The sequence below is a fragment of the Callorhinchus milii genome, unplaced genomic scaffold, assembly GCF_018977255.1.
Source record: "Callorhinchus milii isolate IMCB2004 unplaced genomic scaffold, IMCB_Cmil_1.0 Scaffold3, whole genome shotgun sequence".
Lineage (NCBI taxonomy): Eukaryota > Metazoa > Chordata > Chondrichthyes > Chimaeriformes > Callorhinchidae > Callorhinchus > Callorhinchus milii.
Window position 1 is genome coordinate 86,315,616 of NW_024704744.1, and position 20,777 is coordinate 86,336,392.

The 20,777-nt window shown below is 44.4% G+C and overlaps 1 protein-coding gene across 4 annotated transcripts; it reads left to right on the top strand.

Annotated features, from left to right (window-relative positions):
* The first annotated feature begins 5,450 nt into the window (after nt 1–5,450).
* Nucleotides 5,451–17,610, top strand: sertad4 (SERTA domain containing 4). 4 transcript variants are annotated; one of them, XM_007892475.2, is made up of 4 exons: nt 5,451–5,680; nt 9,415–9,589; nt 14,759–14,874; nt 15,717–17,610. In XM_007892475.2, the coding sequence occupies exons 2-4, from the start codon at nt 9,430–9,432 to the stop codon at nt 16,506–16,508; spliced, it is 1,068 nt and encodes a 355-aa protein (XP_007890666.1). In that variant the 5' UTR covers nt 5,451–5,680; nt 9,415–9,429; the 3' UTR covers nt 16,509–17,610. The 4 variants fall into 4 exon arrangements, with proteins under 4 accessions (XP_007890666.1, XP_007890668.1, XP_007890667.1 ...); XM_007892477.2 differs by having other exon boundaries at nt 5,452–5,680; nt 9,415–9,574; XM_007892476.2 differs by lacking the exon at nt 5,451–5,680 and adding an exon at nt 7,160–7,336.
* The last annotated feature ends 3,167 nt before the right edge of the window (nt 17,611–20,777 follow it).

The following is a 20,777-nucleotide window of genomic DNA, read 5'->3' on the forward strand; positions in this document are numbered from 1 at the left end:
TACCTGATAGATTAACTTTGTCATTACAGGAAGTGCATATGATTTAATACTGCAATCATAACACATGAATAGTTAAATATTCTATCGTACCGTAATTGTGTCAAACTCATAAACTAAATGTAGTACTACTAGGGGCAGTAAATAAGACCAATGCATAAATATTTTAGAAGATGATTGCTGCTGACAATCGATTGATGCAAATTCCTCAAAAGAGGAATGCACTATAAAAGCTTTCATCACAATGACAATAAATCAGATTACAAGAATACGGCATTAAAAATCTTCAGAGCTGCTCAGACTCAGCCCTCACACAATTTTGGAAGAGTTTCAAAGAGAGAATATATTGCATTGTATCAACTCGTTGTGATTTGTTTGGCATTAATTGAAGTAAGTTCCATTATTCCATTTCGAAAAGCTGGAAGCAAAATGAAAGTTAAAAATAACGCAGAGGAGAGCAGGGGAAATGAGTCTCCCCTCCCCCTCTTTCTCCCAAGAAAAAAAGTATTGCCTGAGATTTTGGAAATCGTTCAAATTTGATGTAAAGAAAAAAAAACAGGGAGCGGCTGAAATTCCTTTGTTCGTAAAATATAACCATAAACGTCCATTTAGAGAACTTTACAATTCTGTGATAAAGATACGTACTGACGTCTGAAATACATCGATGCCGAGTGTGCAAATGGCAAATCTATCACTGTTATGTTCTGTTAATAGAAACCTAAAAGTTAATGTAGAGGCACCTACAATGTTCAGTATTTCCCTCTGATAAAGTATTTTACCAATCTAATTCAGGTTTGTAAATTCAAAACGTCTGTTCATCCAGTTGTGGAATGTGACGTTTCAGGCATCAATGGCTCAGTAAAAAAGGACAACTTACAGTTGTAGCACTGCAAGTCTCATGGACACAGAAATCGAGCGATTGCAGCAGTCGTTAGTCAGGAGAGAGCAGCCCAAAGTATCCAGACATGGGGAAAAGGATGACAGTATGTCATGGGCAGCAGTGACGCTGTCTGCTATTCAAAAGACCCGATAAGAGATCAGATCCAGATGTAACTGACCCGAAACAAAGCACCAAGGTAAACCATTACGATTATAATTCAGTGGGGTGATAGGACATGTATACATATTAAAAAAAGCTGACATTGCAAATGATTGTGGTGAAAACGTGGATTGACAGTGACACATCAGTGATAAAATAAAAAACAAAGTAATAAACATAAAAACAGCAGAGTTATGCTAATTGTGATGCCTGTGCCACGATGGAAGAGTAGATGTGTTCCGGGAAAAAATTCCATGTGGCAATGACTGTGTCTCACTCAGCACTGCTCCCTTGTTCAAAGATGAAACTAGCACATAACAGAAGGGCTCGGAGGGCAACAGGTGGTGCTCCCCCAGGCTTTAAATAATTGATGCAAGAGGCAAAGAGGGAGAGTCTCAAAAGATGCTATGACAAAGGAGATAGTCAGAAAAGTGGTAGACATCACACTGTAGGAATTGTACAATATGTTTCATGAATGTGTCCTCAATTTTCACATTTGCCCATATTTTATTTTAAATTGAATGAATTAATTACCTTATGGTAAACTCACAGCACCAAGATAAATACATTTACGCAGAGTCTGAGAATCTCCTCGTAGGCATAATATGACTGAGCCAAAAAGCGACTTATATGCACATAAACTATATAGTTTGGGGTCTTAAAAGCCTGAATCATGTTTGCCCCTTCAATTTTCTTTTCATCAAGAGAAAAATTGTTTAGTTCTGACAGCCTCTTCTCATCGCTGATATTCCCAAGTGCTCACACTAGAAGAATGATCACTTTGGATCAGGTATTAGTGTCTGTGAAATTGTACCCGAGAAGAGTCAGTATCTTTGGGAAGGAAGGGTAGAAAAGTGGAGGAGGGGAAAGAAGATGCATCACTGTATTACACATAAGATTTTGCATTACCTTCAGGTGATATAAACTTTACTGTTCACATCGTATAAATTAACTCTGGAGTTACTCTGAAAAACAAAGAGCCCCATTGTAAACATTAGTAAATGAGATAAATCGATTATTCTGTTCTGCACAGGTTATAATCAGCTATTATGTGCTTCTGCGAGTATCCTAGCTTCATCAATTCTAACCATCGTTAACATTCTCCTCACAGCCTTGTCTCAGTTGCAGTGTGGCTGTAACAGTGCATACTATTGATTTGATTTCCAAAATGCAGTTACCCAGATGCTGCAAAGGTAGTTTGAGGCTATCATTCAGCCTCTGGATTCTGCTGATATTCATTTATTTTGAGATGACACCATCAAAACATAGACATCTCAAATCTCACATATTCTCAGTGAGGTTTTTTTTGTGAAAAGAAATGCACCTTTTAGTTTTTCACCGTAAATAGCTAAATCATGCTCTATTCATTTCAGTGGGTTCCTGAAAACATCTCAGTGCCTCTTTGTCTGAAGCTGGCAATACTGGGTCTCCAGCTCACTCCACTGTACTCATCATATACAGTGGTACTTACTATATGGAATATACACGGTACACCAAAATGTATCCAAGTTATGAAATATATATATATAATACCACAACTCAAAGGAACTACTGAAGGTGGTTTATATGAATATCATCTGTATTCGTATAAGTGTTAATGACAGGCATAGCAAATGTTGCTGGGTTTTGACACATGACTTTTTTCGGACTGAAATTAAATCACGTTGATATACAATGAGATCAGATGGGCTCAAGGATTTTATTCACACAACCTTCTATTGTGATCTTATGGTACTCACTTATTTTGAAAACCAATCCTGAATTGTACATTATTTTGAATAAATTTCCTACTGTTATAGCTATGTTTTGCATAATTGTATCTAAAATTCACTGCATTGGTTGCCCATTTGTAAACTTAGTAAACTTTCAGCACTCACACTATAATACACTCTTAATACATATAAATTTTGTTTGCAGTGAGGACAGGTTAGTCTTTTGGCCACTTTGTCTTCTCACCTTTTGCCAAATCCTCCCGACATGAAAGGCGCTATACAAATGCAGATGAACTTGTAGATCTCATTTTAGAAAAGTCCAGATATTCTGGTCCAAAACCAGACAGATGCTAAATTTGCTCAGTATTCCCACTGAAAATGCATTTTAAAGAATTTATAATAATAATAATCCTTGCATTTGATAGAGTGCCTTATCACATTGTCGAGACATCTGAAGGATTCACTTCACAGGATATACTGTTACACTTGAAAGATGTGATTCCTCATTTCCTCAAAACCAGGTCTATAAAACTTTTGTAGCAAGCATTTTGATTGCAAACATAGGGATTTAAAACTTTTATTATCAGTTAGATCTCTTTTTTGAAGTTGCAAAGCACTAGCTCTCAGGCTAGGGGAGTCAAAGGTTACCCTCTCAAAGGCAGTGAAGTAATAGTAAACCTCACATAAGTCGTACCAGTTGGGACCATACATTTAATACAACTTAATAATCATAATCCTTGCATTTGATACGGTGCTTTATGACATCTTCGAGACGGCTCAAAGCGCTTCACAGAATATACTGTAAATGAATTGAGCATATTTTGTGGGTGAAACGTGGCAGTCAATTGTGCACAGCAATGTCCCACAAACAGACGTGGATTGAGCGATCAAATTATTTTTATTTATATAGGAATTATTAAGCCCAGAAAAGCGACCCACCAATCGACTAACAACAGGGTTCCTTACTTACTGTTAGGTAAACAGGTGTGTGGAGTAAAGAAACTTGTCCAACATTTCGCCCTGTTGGGAATTTAACCCAGATCTCTTGCTTGCGAGGTGAGTGCTCTAACCAGTGAGCTACAGGACTATTTTGGACTTTATAGGACAGTGCAGAACTTTATATAGAATATAAACTCTTGAATGGGACTTGGCAGATGTATGATTTAGGTGATTATATGATTGATACAGAACAGACTTATGCGAGTTTTACTTCATTTTCTGGATGAAAACCCTTTTTATTTACATTGGAGCAGGGGTTTTGGGGGGAGGGAGTGGGGGTGTTGGGGGTGGGGGAGAGGAAGAGGAGGAGAGAAGTCTCCCTTACTGGGGTTGCTACAGGCAACAGCTCAGCAGTGAGCGCAGGTCGCTGAGCTGGGCTGGGCTGGGCTGAGCTGGCTGGGCTGAGCTGGGCTGGGCTGGGCTGAGCTGGCTGGGCTGGGCTGAGCTGGGCTGGGCTGGCTGGGCTAGCTGGTCAGGGCTGCGCTGGCTGGGCTGGGCTGGCTGGCTGGGCTGGGCTGGTTGGGCTGAGCTGGCTGGGCTGGGCTGAGTTGGGCTGAGCGGGCTGGGCTGGGCTGGGCTGAGCTGAGCTGGGCTGAGCTGGCTGGGCTGGGCTGAGCTGGGCTGGCTGGGCTGAGCTGGCTGGGCTGAGCTGGGCTGGGCTGGCTGGGCTGGCTGGGCTGGGCTGGGCTGGCTGGGCTGAGCTGGGCTGGGCTGAGCTGGGCTGAGCTGGCTGGGCTGGGCTGGGCTGAGCTGGGCTGGGCTGAGCTGGGCTGGGCTGAGCTGGGCTGGGCTGAGCTGGCTGGGCTGGGCTGGGCTGGGCTGGGCTGAGCTGGCTGGGCTGGGCTGAGCTGGGCTGGGCTGGGCTGGGCTGAGCTGGGCTGAGCTGGCTGAGCTGGGCTGGGCTGAGCTGAGCTGGCTGGCTGGGCTGAGCTGGGCTGGGCTGGGCTGAGCTGGCTGGGCTGAGCTGAGCTGGCTGGGCTGAGCTGGCTGGGCTGAGCTGGGCTGAGCTGGGCTGGGCTGAGCTGGCTGGGCTGGGCTGGCTGGCTGGCTGAGCTGGCTGGGCTGGGCTGGGCTGGGCTGAGCTGGCTGGGCTGGGCTGGGCTGAGCTGGCTGGGCTGAGCTGGCTGGGCTGGGCTGGCTGGGCTGGGCTGAGCTGAGCTGGCTGGGCTGGGCTGAGCTGGGCTGGGCTGGCTGGGCTGAGCTGGCTGGGCTGAGCTGAGCTGGGCTGGGCTGGCTGGGCTGGGCTGGGCTGAGCTGAGCTGGCTGAGCTGGCTGGCTGGCTGGCTGGGCTGAGCTGGCTGAGCTGGGCTGGGCTGGGCTGAGCTGAGCTGGCTGGGCTGAGCTGGGCTGAGCTGGCTGGGCTGGGCTGAGCTGGCTGGGCTGAGCTGAGCTGAGCTGGCTGGGCTGAGCTGGGCTGGGCTGAGCTGGGCTGGGCTGAGCTGGGCTGGGCTGAGCTGGGCTGGGCTGAGCTGGGCTGAGCTGGCTGGGCTGAGCTGAGCTGGCTGGGCTGAGCTGAGCTGGCTGGGCTGGGCTGGGCTGGGCTGAGCTGGGCTTGGCTGAGCTGGGCTGAGCTGAGCTGGGCTGGGCTGAGCTGGGCTGGGCTGAGCTGGGCTGGGCTGAGCTAGTCCTCGGAGATCCCTGAGCTGTGCTCACCTGCTCTGCCGAGCAAAGCATCCGACAGCCCGCAGGGACATGCCAAACAGGATTTGCAAGATTTTCTATTCCCTCCGTCCTCCCTCCGCCTCTTCCCCCAAACCCTCGCAACTGAACAACTCCCTGTTTGATCTGCAGATGCCGAGATCACTGTAACTCTCACAGAGACAGAGGGAGAAGGGGAGGGCGGAATAAGAGGAGTTTATGAAATGTTCTAACACCTTTTACACCTGAAAAACCTGTACAATCCAACAATCCAGGCACTGGGGCGAGGTCACAGGTAAGGAGTGTGCGTGTGTATGGCGGCACAATGTGTTGTAAGAAATTCGATGAGATGTTTGCGGGATAATCCGCGGGGGGAAGGTTTTTGTTGTGTTTATATCTTAAAAAAAGAGCCGCTGAAGATTGCATAAGGGCTACGAATAGCGGAGCCTGTGGTTAACACCCGCTGTAATTGTTGTTACCAATTGGGTGTAACGAAGCTGAGAAAGTGCAAAAAGTAGGGGTCTGGTTTGTTTGTTGACATTGGATGTGGATCGATGCAACAGATAAGCTCTCGGTGTCAGTGCTGCACTGGGGACAGGGAACTGGAGATCTCCCCCTCTCTACACCACTCGGTTCCAGGTCGCGCTGTCGAAAGAAGCATCCGCCGTGTATTGCAGGATTTAGAGCCAATTTATGAATCGGCGGAGACTTTGTTTATACAATAATTGACCCATTCAGACGTTTCCTGAATTCCAAACCTCAGGCGATTTCCTAATCCACGCACTTACCAGATAGGGCGTGTAATGACTCAGATGCCAAGGCGCGGCCCGATTTGGGATATTTTTTCCCCAGTCCAGGAGGCACTTGAACATACATATAGCATTTTGAACGCGAAACCAGACCCTGTCTGGACACACACAGAGAGCGGAGCAAACTAAACACACAGCGTTACACAGTGCAGTCCCACCGCACCGCTGGCGGCTGCACAGCCAAATCAAGGGGCAAATTAATTGAATCTGGCGGATAACTTTCTTCCGATGCATAATCACAGGTGTCAGAGCTCTGTGGCACAGAGGAGGACAGGCATGTTCTAATCTACCCCGTGTGATCCACGGGGATGTTCCCTGTTCACCGCAAGGTGTGGGGATTCAGGGCTGGACTGCACAAAGCCTCTCTGTTGGTGCATGTCCAACAATGTGAAGTCTGGAGGAATGTGCCTTTCAGTCTGCACAGAGTTTTATCCAGAGGTGGGAAATGCTTTCTGCATATGATTGTGTGTGTGTGTGTTTGTGTAGGAGCTTAAGTGCTTGAGATCGATTGCGTTTGATAATCATGGAAACCGGAAAAAATACTCCACACACACACACACACACAGAGGGAGAGAGGGAGAGACAGACTCCTGGGGTGGTATTTTTTTAAAATGGTTTGAAGCTGCAGATCGGGGTAAGAGATCTCACGCACAGACAAGAGGACAGACATGGTCTGGTCGGGGTTTGACCCACCCTCTGTCCATCCAGGGCATCTCTACCCCCTGGACCCAGAGCGAGCGGAGCTGCGCAAATACAGTCCGGGTTTATTAACTGGTGTTGCCACGTCTGACCGCGTGTATGAAATGTCACGCACTTGAACCAAAATGCTCTATAAAAGGCATCCAGCAGTTTGTTTCTTGGAGTCTATCCCGGGTGTGTGTGTGTGGGGGGAGGGGGGAGGGGTGTGTGTGTGTGTGGACTTCTTGTGAACCAATCTGAAAAAGCGATCCCGCCCTATTCTGCACAGTAAAGACTAAGGGCATTCATTCCGCTCTTTAATAATTTTTCCTTCTATGGGAAATGGATACTGTAGGTGGGATGGATGGATTCCTGGGGCTGTGACTGTTAAGCACTCAGCAATGTTGGCGTTAGCTTCCCGCATCCGCTTCCAATTTCACTAGTCGCTGTGCTGATAGAATTAGGTATGTCTTGTGATTTTTTTTCTTCTCTCCCCCCTCTCCCCCCCCCCCCCCCCCCATAAATAATAAAAACATTTAATGCTCGTGTTTCAGGTGACTTGTGTGTATGTGTGGGAGGGGGGGGAGTAAGGAGGAGGGAGTTCAAGTAAAGAAACCACTCGTGATGGCCAAATGTCTGGAATACACCCAAGTCTTGGCTCCGATTCCTCTTTCTCCCGAGGAGGCTACTTTACTGCTGTTTTTTTTTAATGCTTTGCAAACCAGAAACAGGTTATGTAGAATAAAAGTTTACTTTGCAAAGGCCCTGGAGATTCTCTCTCTCTCTCTCTCTCTCTCTTGTGTGACCACCAGCAAGAAATTACTGCAGGAGTACAGAAACGAGAAAGCTAAGAAATTATTTGCACATTTTTGGATTTGTTTTTTTTTCTTCTTCCACCCCTTAAAAAGAAAGTGACTCTCTCACCCCCCCCCCCCCCCCCCCCCCCACCCACCCCCAAGTTGTATGCACATGGGTTTTTATCTCCTTGTCTGCGGATTGAAATTGGAAACGCATTCTGCTTAATATTTCCATTGCAAAACTGATTGGATTCCAAATTATGTTTGGCACTACTGATCCGTTCAGAGCTCAGAGCTTCAGTGGGGATAATCTCGGTGGAAGTGGCAGAGAAACACAGCAAATAAACCACTGGGGAGGAAAAAAAGGGAAGAAAGCCGTATGGTTATGCAGATCAAATCTTTCTCCCACACAGTCTCCCTCTCCCTCCACCCCACCCCCAGCCTCTGCTTCCCCTCCTCCTCCTCCTCAGCTCCAACCTCCCTCCCTCCCTCCCTCCCTCTTAACAATTTATAAGACAAGATTGTTGACTGTAACCAGTAGTGAGAGAAGGGGAAAAAAAGCATAACAGATAATATCTGTAGCTCAGAAAAAGACGAGGCTACCGATTGATTTTTGGACGCGAGGCACTGTGTGTGTGTGTGTGTGTTCCTGATCTCAGTGCAGTGTTTTCTCCCCAAACCCCAGGGCCGGGTTTAATGTTCAGGGTTTTGACGTTGCGCGGAGCTGCTCCGGGACCCAAAGGCACACAACACAGAGTCAATCTGGTGCCAATGTTCCTGTCCCGTCGGTTCTCACACTGTTATGACTTGAGCGGCTCTGCTCTGCTCGGCTCTGCCTGTGCTCCCTCTCCCCCTCCCCTCTCCCCCCCCCTCTCCCTCTCCCTCTCCCTCCCCCCCTCTCCCTCTCCCCCCCCCTCTCCCACTCTCCCTCTCCCCCTCCCCTCCCCTCCTCCCCTCTCCCTCTCCCCCCCCCCTCCTCTCCCCCCCTCTCCCTCCCACTCTCCCTTCTCCCCCCCTCCCTCCCTCCCTCTCCCCCCTTCTCCCCCTCCCCCCTTCTCCCCTCCCTCCCCCTCCCCCTCTCCCCCCTCTCCCCTCCCCCCTCCCCCCCCGCTCTCCCGCTTCGGATCTCAATGCGATTTTCGTTCGCGATCTCCCCAAACCCGATATCGATTCGCAACTGGAACGGGCCCTGAATGACAGGTAAGGAAGGGAGTGTGTGTGTGTGTGTGGGGGGGGGGGGGGGGGGGGGGGGCAAGGAAAGGGGTTTTGATGGGTTCGTGGTTTCTTTTTGCAGAGAAACCCAACCATAATGCAAAGCCCCCCCCCCCCCCTCCCCACCCCCTCCCCTCACCTCGGCTGATGGTTAAATATTTCTGATCGAGTGTAGAAAATGACTCGGGTTTTATTTAATCGAGTGGCATTTTTAAGATTTTTTTTTAACTGCAAAAGTTGGTGGACTGAAGCAAAGGGATCACCGCCCTCCCTGGTGAGAGGAGAGGACCGAGGGGATGGGAGAGAGGGATGGCAAGTGGGATCACAGTGAAGGGTTGCAATAAGGGATGAAGGAGAGAAGGTTAACACGAGAGAGGGAGAGAGAGAGAGAGAGAGAGAGAGAGGAGCTGGAATAAACAGCGACCATCCAAAAAAACAATCCACCCCCAAAATCCAGTGCAATGCAAACAAGACTCTATCCCCTCCCCACTGCCCTTTCTTTTTATTAACGTTTCGCCCTTTTGAATCTGCAGTGCCGAGGTTGAGCAATGACATTGGTGATTTCGATGAGCAGACTATGCGATCTTCCCATTGAAGAACCTTCGGAGATCCCAGAGTACGTCCCCATCTGGGAAGAGTCTTTCAGCAAAAGCCCCGCGCCTCCCACCCCGACTAAATACGGAGACCTTACAGGTCAGTCAACAGCAGGTACCCACACATTGCATTTCGTTTCCGTTCGCTTTCTAACCTTCATTGCCTCCACCTCCACCCCCTTCACCACACACTCACACTCACACACACACACACACACACACACAAAACATCTGAGGCAGACAAGAGTCAGTGATGAATCAGATTTGCTGCTCTATTGCTCCCCAGGTCAAAGGATATTATCATTAGTCAGCAAATACTTGAACATCGCAATCTTAGGATTGTTTTTTTTTGGGGGGGTGGGGTGGGGAAGGAGGTGTGTGTTTGTGGGGGTGGAGGTATGTAGAAATACATTTAATCTGAACCAAGAAAAATCGCAGAGCCCACATTTCCACTGGCAACGAGCTGCATCCCTGTGCCTTGTCAAAGGTTTAGAAGACTGTAATTGTAATGTTCCCTGGTTTCAAATGTCCTGCTTATAATAACTCAGCACTGCCAATGTTTTAAAAAATATATACTGCTAAGCAAATCGGAAATGATTATCTTTTTAATTGCACAAATTACTGAAGCCTATTGCAAATTTATTTTCTCAATAAGCGGCGTCAGAAATGTCACAGTGATGTTGAGAACGACATCACTTGTTAACAATGCGGAGATCGCTGGCAGGTGGTCTTCATACTCTGGGCCAGTGTCACCATCAAAACGGAACCAACTGAACCACAGAAACAAGAGGTTCACAATGTTGCAACACAGAAACACTGGTCTGATTTCAAGTCAGTAAACGCATATCCTTGGGGGTTCACATGACTTGAACTTTACGTCAGATCATTGCTTTACACCTTGATGTCCGTGCAGAAGTTTGGAAAATTCTTCAATTCAGTCTTAATTTGGAAGCCAATTTTAAAAAGAACTACGGGAAAACTGTTTTTAAAATGAAAACTGAATTTAAGAATTTTCCAAAATGTTAAAGTTTAGGACTTAAGGCTAAGACCATGAGCAATTTGGGACCTTAAATACCATTCAGTGAAACTGCTAACCTGTAAATCAATCCCGGGTGTCCATTATTCTATGTAAATGGAGGCTGATTGATAATTATTTGCACGTAGAACCGATATTTCGCATGCGAGAAGGTAAACACAAATTCCCAGTACCAGTATGTAGCATGGAAAGTGCATTGAAGTTCCACTTGGAGCTATGACAATTAAACAATTTAAATTTGTTACTGCTGAGGGCGAGCTGGGGGAGAAAAGTGGGGTTTCCTTGGGACTGAGCTGGCTCTAAAATGACGTGATTGGCAATGGAATGTTGTTGGAATTCAGTCAATCCACTGTGGCAGTCTTGGAGTTTTATTCCTGAGCCAGACTCCAAGAACATCGTACTCCAGGGCATTGGTGATGACAGACCAGCCAGCCTGGCTCATTGGCAGGACTTGGAGGGGCAGGTATTCTTTCCACTTGGCTCCTGTTAACCCTGCAAGCCAAATCCCTAATGAATAAGGGTGATTCTAGCTGGACAAGCAGTGGAGTTCTTGCCAGCCAGTGCTCTCAATGGCAAACTGTGTTGTTTTAGCAGGTTAAACTCCCAACAGTACCCCAACGGACATTGTATGGTCTCCAAGCCTTAGCTTTTGCCAACCTGTGTATAATATTCTCTGGAATTAGTTGAGCAGGGTGCATTCCTCCAGGGAGCGGATGCACATTTCCATTTCAGATACAGGGAACTATAGATAGGAAACATAGATGACCTGCATATGTGAAATTGTTTGGATACTGTTAAACATGGTGATGGGTTTCTGCTAACCCCAAAAATAGGCCGAGTTCAAAATGTTGCTTCACGTGTGTGAAAAAGTACCATAATTTACTTCATAGGATTCTTTCCCATTTGTTCACTACCATTGGTGAGATACCCTTCAATAATATATACCAAGTGCTTTGACCTGGATTCTCCTGAAATGATACTCTTTAATCTGCAGATTTCTGTAATTCTACACTAGCAGTGCCAGATTTCCACAATGAACAATGCCCATTTGTTCTTCATTTCCATGAACCTCTTCACATGTACAGTTAACTGCTACAGAAGGCAAGCAAAGAGTATCTTGTGTATATTGTACAAAGGAATGGGTAGACAAAAGAAGAATTAAAGACATGAATAGTGCCTTTCACATCACACTCTGGTCCCAAACGTAGCATCACCTATGTGTTACCAATTCACTTTGAGTATCTGTTATTCTATACATATAAGGCAATGAATTTGCATGAGATTCACTATCAGACATTATGTGGTAATATTGCTTGTCCCATATCACAAACCCAACATTGCTTTAGGTAAACCAGCTTGACAATGGAAACTACGGATTTCAACAGTAAGAAAATGAACTAAAAAAAATCACTTTTTCATATTAAATGATAAGACACACCTCTCTCTGTGTGAGGTTAAAGCAATAGTTTGACAATCTCAGGGTTCACAATGACAAAACAAACTGTTCTGGTTTTGTGCTAACTGTTATTATGAAATCTTTTGAACACTTCAATTTCAAACGTGTTGCTACCTTGTGATTCTCTTAACAGTTATTCACTATTTTTAATTCATAGGAATCCTTAATACATTTATTTCCTGATGATGTTAACTCACAGCAAGAAGAAATTAAATGTTTTTATACGTAAGACACAATGCACTTCTTTAGTGCAAAATAGATTTACCACATTGCAAATGCATTTATCATCAGAGATGCATTTTTGAAGTTTGCTGTTAGGAGAAGATAGAATATGCATATTCTGATTTTGAGCAAAATAGTCCCCTTTGTTTTTATACATATTGTGGTCTAGAACTGTTTAAAAGGTCTTACAGTATTATACTCGCTACACGTTGATGAACAATTACCAGTCTATTGTTTGTCATAGCAAGAATAAGGGATCTCAAGTGCAAATTGTGTGTTTAAAAACTATGTCATTATGATATATTTAATGGAGAAAGCTTCAATCTAAGAAGCTATACGCTTATGCCTAGTTCATACTAATGGAAGTAATGCAACATAGCTTCCAGCGATAGAGTGATTGAGAGCAAGAAGTCTAATTAATACCAGTCTCCTCTAATTCAGGGGAGCTCGGCAAATGTTTAACAACACATGTGCAGAGCAAATGCTGGTTTAGACTTTAACCTTATTGAAGAATCAGCCACACGCCTGGCTCTTCAAAAACATTAAATTGATCTGGTACAAGTCTTTGGGTGATCCCGTCCATTGAGAGATGCATGTGGAGGTTCAAATGATTCCTACTGCCTTGCCTGTGAACTGAGAAAGAACAAGCACTCTGGGACCCTACTCTGAGTGAGGGACGCTATATAAATGCAAGTTGTTGCAAGTTGTTGTTGATATCTTGGTGAATCCACCTCCTTAACGTGATTTCAGCAGCTGGGTTTCAGCAAGTCCTTTTCCGGTCAAACACCTCAAAACCAATTTGTACTGTGTTTTTTTATATAGCAATTCAGTGCTATTTCCATGGCACATTGCTGTGAAAAGCACAGTATAAACTTGTCCCCGCTCCCCTCATCCCTCTCCATCTCCCTCCCCCCCATCCCCCAAGACTTCACCATATGCTACATTCTGTGAACATATTTGGTTCCTTGTTTAGCAAAGACCATAAATAGGATGTTGAACTGTGTAAAAACATGTTGCAATTGTCTGTCACATGTAAGAAAGAACTTTCTAACTGGTGCTTGCATGCTGCAAGTGTTTCTCATTCATGACGGAATGGAAAAGCACAAACACTGATGCCAAGTGCTAAACATTAGTAACTAAAATCAGTAATGACAACACAGGAACTGTTTTTCTCAGTCTGTCATTCGAATGGCTGATGTTAATGTTGTCGAGTCCCTCTTGTGATATGAACCTCAGATATTCAAAACAGATTTGAGATTAATAACCCTAGATTAATCGCTTGTGTCCAATTAAATACCATTACATTGATCTAACTGATATTGGATGCAACAGCCTAAGGACCATTACTAAACAGCTAATGTGTCACCTTCCGTTCAAATGAGTCAGTTAGAGTAAAGTGGGCAATAATATTACATGGAAGAATTAAGAAGATTGCTGCTATTATAATCTGTGGGTCATCTCCAAAGACACCCAGGCTGAAATGTTACTTGCCTTATAAAGTCAACACGCCTTTTAAAACACAAGAAGAGTGGTTGTATTGTATTTGTTCTGAGAACAGTACACACAACATTATTGAACCTTTATTAACTGCACTTTTTATATTAATTCTAAATAATCCCTTCATGGGAAACATGTAATCATAGAAACCCCAAAATAGTATTTTATGTACCATTCATTGCATATTGAACAGGAAGCATTCCAATGAAACGGGATATTGCCATCTTTTTAAACCAGAGCATTTTTTTAATAACAAAAAGCAGCAGACATTTAACCACATGCAGTAACTGTACTTGATTCTCACTCATGACGGAAAGCCCAACAGGGTCTTGCTCCCCCTACCTCTGAGACCTCCTAACCACTTACCATCCTGCTCGCTCCCTCCGCTCAGCGGGCTCCGGCCTGTTTTATGTCCCCCGCCTCACTCGCCCCACTAATTGGAGGGCGGGCCTTCTGCCACTCTGCCCCCACCCTCTGGAACTCCATTCCGCAGTCCCTTTGCCTCGCCCCCTCCCTTGCCTCCTTCAAAACCCATCTCATGACACTCCTCTTTGACCGTGCTATCGATCACCATGCTTCCCCACCCTGCCCTCCACAATCCCAACTCAGATCTGAAACGCTTGACTGTCCAGCGCCTTGGGACGTCCTCTCCATGTGAAAGGTGCTATACAAATGTAATTTTGTTGTTGTTGTTGATTCGGAGTAGAGCACTCGCCTCGCAAGCAAGAAACCTGGGTTTGATTCCCAGCAGGGTGAAATGTTGGGCAAGTTTCCTTACTCCACACGCTTCTGTTTACCTAGCAGTAAGTAGAAACCCGGTTGTTAGTTGATTGGCGGATTGCTTTTTCAGGAGTAATAATTCCTTAAAAAAAAAAAAAATTGGTCACCTCAATCCACGACTGTTTGTGGGGACACTGCTGTGGGCAATTAGCTGCCTCGTTTCACCCACAAAATGTACAGTTAATTCACTTTACAGTATATTCTGTGAAGTGCTATGAGACGTCTCGAAGACGTGATAAGGCGCTATATCAAGTGCAAGGATTATTATTATTATTATTGATTCATTTTCACAGAATCACCTTGTAAAGGAATCTCAAATTTTCTAACAACGTCCAAGATCGCATACTTCAAACGGAAATATGTGGAAGATGAAGATTTTCATCCACCTCTTCACAGCTGCTGTCAAAGAGTAGGTTATTCGCATTCATACATTTCCTTTATACGGTAACCTTTAATCAGATTCATTTAATTTAGGACCAGTATTTTTTTCTCTCTCCTTGTTTATTTGTGGGTTTATTTATTTGTGGGCATATGTTTTGGAATGTTGGTTGGAAATTGCTTTTCTGTTTGCCTATCTTTATTAAATCTGTTATTTAAAAACTAATTTTTAAAGTAGAAGGGTAGAAAACAACTACAGTGTCGAAAGGCACATGCTGCAGGGCAGAGTGGCACAGTGCTGTAACATTGGCGGCAGTGCGTTCAGGAGCTGTGTGGTTTGGGGAAGAATGGCCCAAGGAATAAAAATAAAGAAAACAGTGAACATGGCTTCAGACCACGTCTTTAATAACAGCCTTCCCTCTAAATTAAACACATAAACCTGCACGAATTTCCTGGATTGTTTGCTGTTGGAATTAGATTTTCAAACTGGCTTGAGATGCAGATTATGAGAATCAAATGTCACGCGATTACGTTAACAATGTGACGGAATGTGATGGTGACAACAGTTTACATTTATCGAGCGCCTTTCACTTAAACGTCTCAAAGCGCTTGGCAGAATGAGATTAATTGCAAATGAAGTGAACGTTGCTATGGAGACAAATTTGTCAGCTAGTTTGCTCCAGCAACGTCCAACAAACAACAATGAGGGTGTGAATCTGGGACAAGGAGAGAATATAAGCCAGGGAGAGATAGCTAGGAGAGAGAAAAAAAAACACTCCATGAACTCTCTTTGATATTAATGAAGACCGTAACATGTGTGGCCATGTTAAGAAAAGTTCTCAACCTTTGTCTTCTGTTTGTGTTTGGTGACAGGCGCGTGCCATGGCTGTACCCGAGGATCGCACCCATATCCTTCGTTTGTCACTGGAGAAACTGAGGTTCATTGAGGACCCGGAAGTGTTCCTCCGCCGGTCGGTGCTGATCAACAATTTGTTGAAGCGGATCCGAGGGGAAATGCAGAATGACTGGTGTCTGTCTGCGTGCTCGTTCGGGGAGATGGCACCCACTGATTGGTTTGGGTCGCAGGACTCTCCTTACAGGAAGCGACTGAGGATTGCCAAGGAGTATGACGGCAGCCTTCATGATTGTTGCTTTTACCAGGACTGCGATGGCCAGTATTCATCCATACCCTTCTCTGTCTACAGTGCAGAGGAGTCGCGGTCTTCACTGCCCAGTTGCTCTCACCAGGGCATGGACTCTCCTGCGGTGTATGGAGACCATGGCCCTCACTCCAGGATCGATCTGGGAGTCAGTGCAGCATCTGATACCTATGCCAGTACTGCAAGCGCCTGCGATAAGGAAATTGACCCTGAGGCCGAGGAGCAAAAGGAAGGCGATGCAGAGAAGCACATTTCCATTGAGAGCGCCCTCCCACTTGTGTGCAGTGAGAAGCTGGCCAGTAGCAGCCAGGCCGGACTCCACAAGGGCGGGATGATTCATTCCGAAACTCGGCTGAATTCCAGCACGTTGAAACAACCTGTAGCCGATCACAAACTTTGTTGTGTAAAGGAAGCGAAATTGGAACCGGCTTGTTTTGTGATGGCAGGGGGCAGTGGTTTACCCAGCATAGCTAACTGCACATGTCGTGTCAACAATACCTTTTAACATCCGCGTGCAGGCCCATCGCAGAAAAGGCAGTTGAATCTTTTATCATCTTGATGCACTTTATACTGTTCTTGAGACCAGATCTTGAGGGGAAAAGAATAATCACAAAAGAAAATTAAAAACAAAAAAAAACAGCACAATGTGAGTTGGTTCATTCCACTCTCCCATTCCAGACAGGTTGAGATTACCTAACAGACTATGGTTTATACTGATAGTAACAAGGATGTTATCAAAGGTGCCTTAAATTTGTTACAACAGTGTTAAAGTTTGCTGGACAATGGGAGTCATCTGCTGGGGTTATACTGTACATGGTTTTATACTATTTTCTTATATTCTGACTTGCATTACATTGTTGTGCGGTAGCAGAGAATCTGAGATCCATTGTACTCTCGGCAACGATTTTAAATTTTTTTAAAAAAAAGACCGGAATTCGCATCTGGAAGAGAAGATGTGAATCATTTTGAAATTATTCTGGGATTATGATTCTCAGCAAAGTGACAATGGAATGATCTGCCCCATGAGCAAGCCCTGAAGTGCTCGAACATTGCCATAGCAACAGGCAGACTGTTGCAAAGAATGGATTTTGTACTGTAAGGTCCGTGAATTGGTGGCTGGCTTCATATTGTACTCAAGTTTCCCTTTAACATGGTACTGTGTTTAACTTTTCAACTCAAAAAGTAACGTTTTTCAGTTTATTTCCCCGCTACCGACTGAGGGACACAAAAGATTTTAGTTAGGAGTGACGTAGCCATCAATGAGGGCTGTACGATGATGTCTTGGTTGAAGAGACGTTCATCTGTAACTGGATATTAGTTTGGGAGTGGTATTGCTTCATACAAGGTATGGAAAGTGCTCTCCCCCCTTAAGATCAATGACATTCTTCGAAGTGACTATGTCCTTTGTATTAAGGTATTAGCTTTTCTGTTGTGATTGTGGCCAACACGTTTATGTTTCTAATTGCAAATTGTACATGCTTTTTACAAACGGGAAAAAAAAAAGCAGCAGATTATATGGGGTCCTTTTCCATGTGGTAAATTGGTACATATTAGTGTTTTACAGTAAAATGTGGTTTCCATGTAAAATATTTATTAAAGCAGTAGAACATCTTACACAGCCTCTGAGTAATTCAATGTCAACCCCCATCCGCCCCCACCCCCCAATGCACACAGTCCTGAAACAGTCAGTTATCAAAAAATGTGCAGGAGATTGCTGAGCAAAAATAAGTTTGTTGTTCCCCTTTCTGTACATACTTGTCAAAACTGGATGTGATATTATGCACCTGATATGCAGTGTCCATGCACTAATCTTTCAACTTTCCTTGTTGATGTGGTACGGTGCGTAACGTGTCATATTTTTATTTTTTATATAGCCAGACAGAGGTGATGGCAAGATGATAGACATTGAGGCTTCTGTGAGCGCCAATGAGCAACCGGTCCAGCAAGTCCCCAGAATTCGTTTTCGACTTGTTTCTTGCTGTCGGGAAGGCTTTGGTCTTTGCTCAATGTATCGGAGACTGACCTAGATATCTAGAACTCACTGTGGGGAGGGGGATTACAGGTACAAATCTGTGTCATCTATAATAAGAATTCTTGCATTTGATAAAGCGCCTTATCACTTCATTAAGATGTCTCAAAGCGCTTCTTAGAATATATTGTAAAATGGATTGACTGTATTTTGTGGGTGAAACGCGGCAGCCAATTGCGCACAGCAGTGTCCCAAACAGTCGTGGATTGAGTGACCAAATTATTATTTTTTNGAAGGGATTATTATCCCCCAGAAAGCGATTCACCAATCAACTAACAACTGGGTTCCTAGTTACTGCTAGCTAAACTTGTGGACTGAGGAAACTTACCTAAGGTTTTGCCGCTACTAGGATTCCAACCTGGGTCCTCTCGCTTGCGAGGCGAGAGCGCTAAGAACTACGCTACCTGACTCCATGATTATGTTGTAATAAGATGCAAACATGACATTGGCAATGTGTTGCCTGGGAAAATAGGGTTTCTCCTCTTTGTGTCCCAGTCGCTTCTTACTCTTTGCTTTTGGGCATCTGACCTTTGGTGCTACCTCAGTTTAATTTGCAGTTTGTGCTCCTGCAACCAACTGCTTTTGAATCTCACTAGCTAACATTTTGGAGGGGATTAAAAAAACATAAAGTGAAGAACTCGCTAATATAACACATTCATACTCCAACAGATGGCTCATTAAAGAAATCGTGTCACTTTTGATATTAATTTTTAAAAAATGATTTTGGATCGGTTTTGCAAACATTTTTTGAACCTAATTACAGCATACTGGTGCATCTGTGCTTTCAAAGAATTTTAATGTTGGAGTTTTTCAGCAAAAGAATTTCTAAGCTGTGTTCACCCCCCCCACTCCTTCCACGCCATACGTTATCTGATTATTCCCACTGGTTCAAAATATCCTGTTTCACAGTGAAATTGTTATTAATAGGGAAAGGACAGGAAGATTAAACTCAACATACATGGTAGTTTAGTAGCTTTCCACTGAAACAACTAAACACTTGTACCCCAGTTAACAAACATTGTTAAATTACTTTTAAGATACTTTCAGCCTTAAACCCTTAAAGTTTAATGGATGGTATAAGACAAGGAGACACAAGTTCTGGGATGTTATGGGCAGCTTTAACATATACACAGGGACGTATTTTATGCAATGGCTAATCAACAGCTGGGATAGTTTATAAGGTGGGATACCACTCATTTAAGAAACCGTTTGATACTGAAGTGGAAAACTGGAGGGGTTGATATACTGAAGGAATGAGATCAAATGGGCAGAAGGGTCTTCTTCATCTAAACTTCTTGAGATCTTTTGACCTCAATGCACTTCAGTGAGATTTCTGCTAATATGACAGAAAATAATAACAATAAAATAATAATAATAAAAGTGATAAGGCGCGATATCAAATGCAAGGAATATTATTATTAAAATACCACAGTAACACATATAGTTGTAGGTGCTTCCTTCCTCTCTCCGCCACCCACCCCCCTCCCACAACATATCAGCAGGAATTTGTCCTCATGGTGAACAAGGAATACCGTTATGTATCCTGTATTAATATCTGCAATGGTTTGATGTATAAAAATAAGATACGTAGAATAATATTGGTGTGCATCACTTTGATATGCCTTAAAGTAACAAACCAACTGGTTAAAAACACACAAATCAGTTTATGTTTATAAAAAGCCTTTCACGTCGGGAGGACATCTCAGGGATCAGGGAGGGTGGAGGGTAGGAGGGTGGCCGAAGGCTCAGTCAAAGAGGAGGGTTTTAAGACGTGTCTTGAAGGAGGCAAGGGAACAACTGTGGAATGGAGTTCGCAAGGCGATGGGACTGTGTGATGGAGTTCCATAGGGTGGGGGCAGAAAAGCTGAAAGCCCGGCTGCTGATGGTTGTAGGGGTGTGAGGTGCGGGGGACGTGGAGCAGGCTAGAGCCTGCTGAGCGGAGGGAACGGACGGGTTGATATGGGGTCGGCAGCTTGTGGAGGGAAGAGTTGGGAAGGCTAACAAGCAGGGAGTTGGTGTAGTCAGTGCAAAAATATACTTGTGAGGTTAACTGGAGCTGGATAGCATTTTAACAAATTGTGCTTCTAGAAGTACAAAAAGTACCAGAAATATGCTGTGCGCAGTGTGAAACAATAACACCCCCCCATTAAATAGATCCTACCCAAATTTTATTACGGTGGAAGTGCCTTTGTCTTGGCTTCGAATAGATTAATTAGTGTGGTTTGTCTTGGTGCTGACGTCGCTGATATCAGTGGTATTCAGTAGTGCAATTGAGATCTTTGTGTATGATTATTAATAGGCTAACGTTCAGCCACCCTCTAACACACTTTGTGGTTGCTGATGTTTTTTTGGTCTTGAAAAACAGGCAAGAATGGTGCTATTCTCTTCTCCACTGACGTATTTTACATCTATAATTTTAACGTCCAGGTGTTTTAACAGTTGAAGTGAAGATGTGGTATGAAAATTATCCCCCCTCTGCCACTGTCATTGAATCTGACTTGTCTGGACACAGCTATGCAAAACATTTGCACAGCAATTCATTACAAAGCTCCCCAGCGATGACCACGGGAGTAGGTAATGTTGCCTTTTGCAGCTTTGTGAGTTATATAATATTCTTTCATTCTAATGTACAAGAAATGAGAGGCAGCTCTTTGTTTGATCCAACGGGGCATTCATCAACACTCCCAAGAGGGAACATCTGGAATGAAGCTCAGTGGAAACTCTTGTCAGTCATTTGATGGATAT

Coding starts and splice junctions, on each gene's coding strand:
- sertad4 (XM_007892475.2), top strand. CDS start 9,430: ATGACATTGGTGATTTCGATGAGCAGACTATGCGATCTTCCCATTGAA. Junction 9,590..14,758: donor TACAGGTCAGTCAACAGCAG/GTACCCACACAT, acceptor TCATTTTCACAG/AATCACCTTGTAAAGGAATC. Junction 14,875..15,716: donor TTCACAGCTGCTGTCAAAGA/GTAGGTTATTCG, acceptor GTTTGGTGACAG/GCGCGTGCCATGGCTGTACC.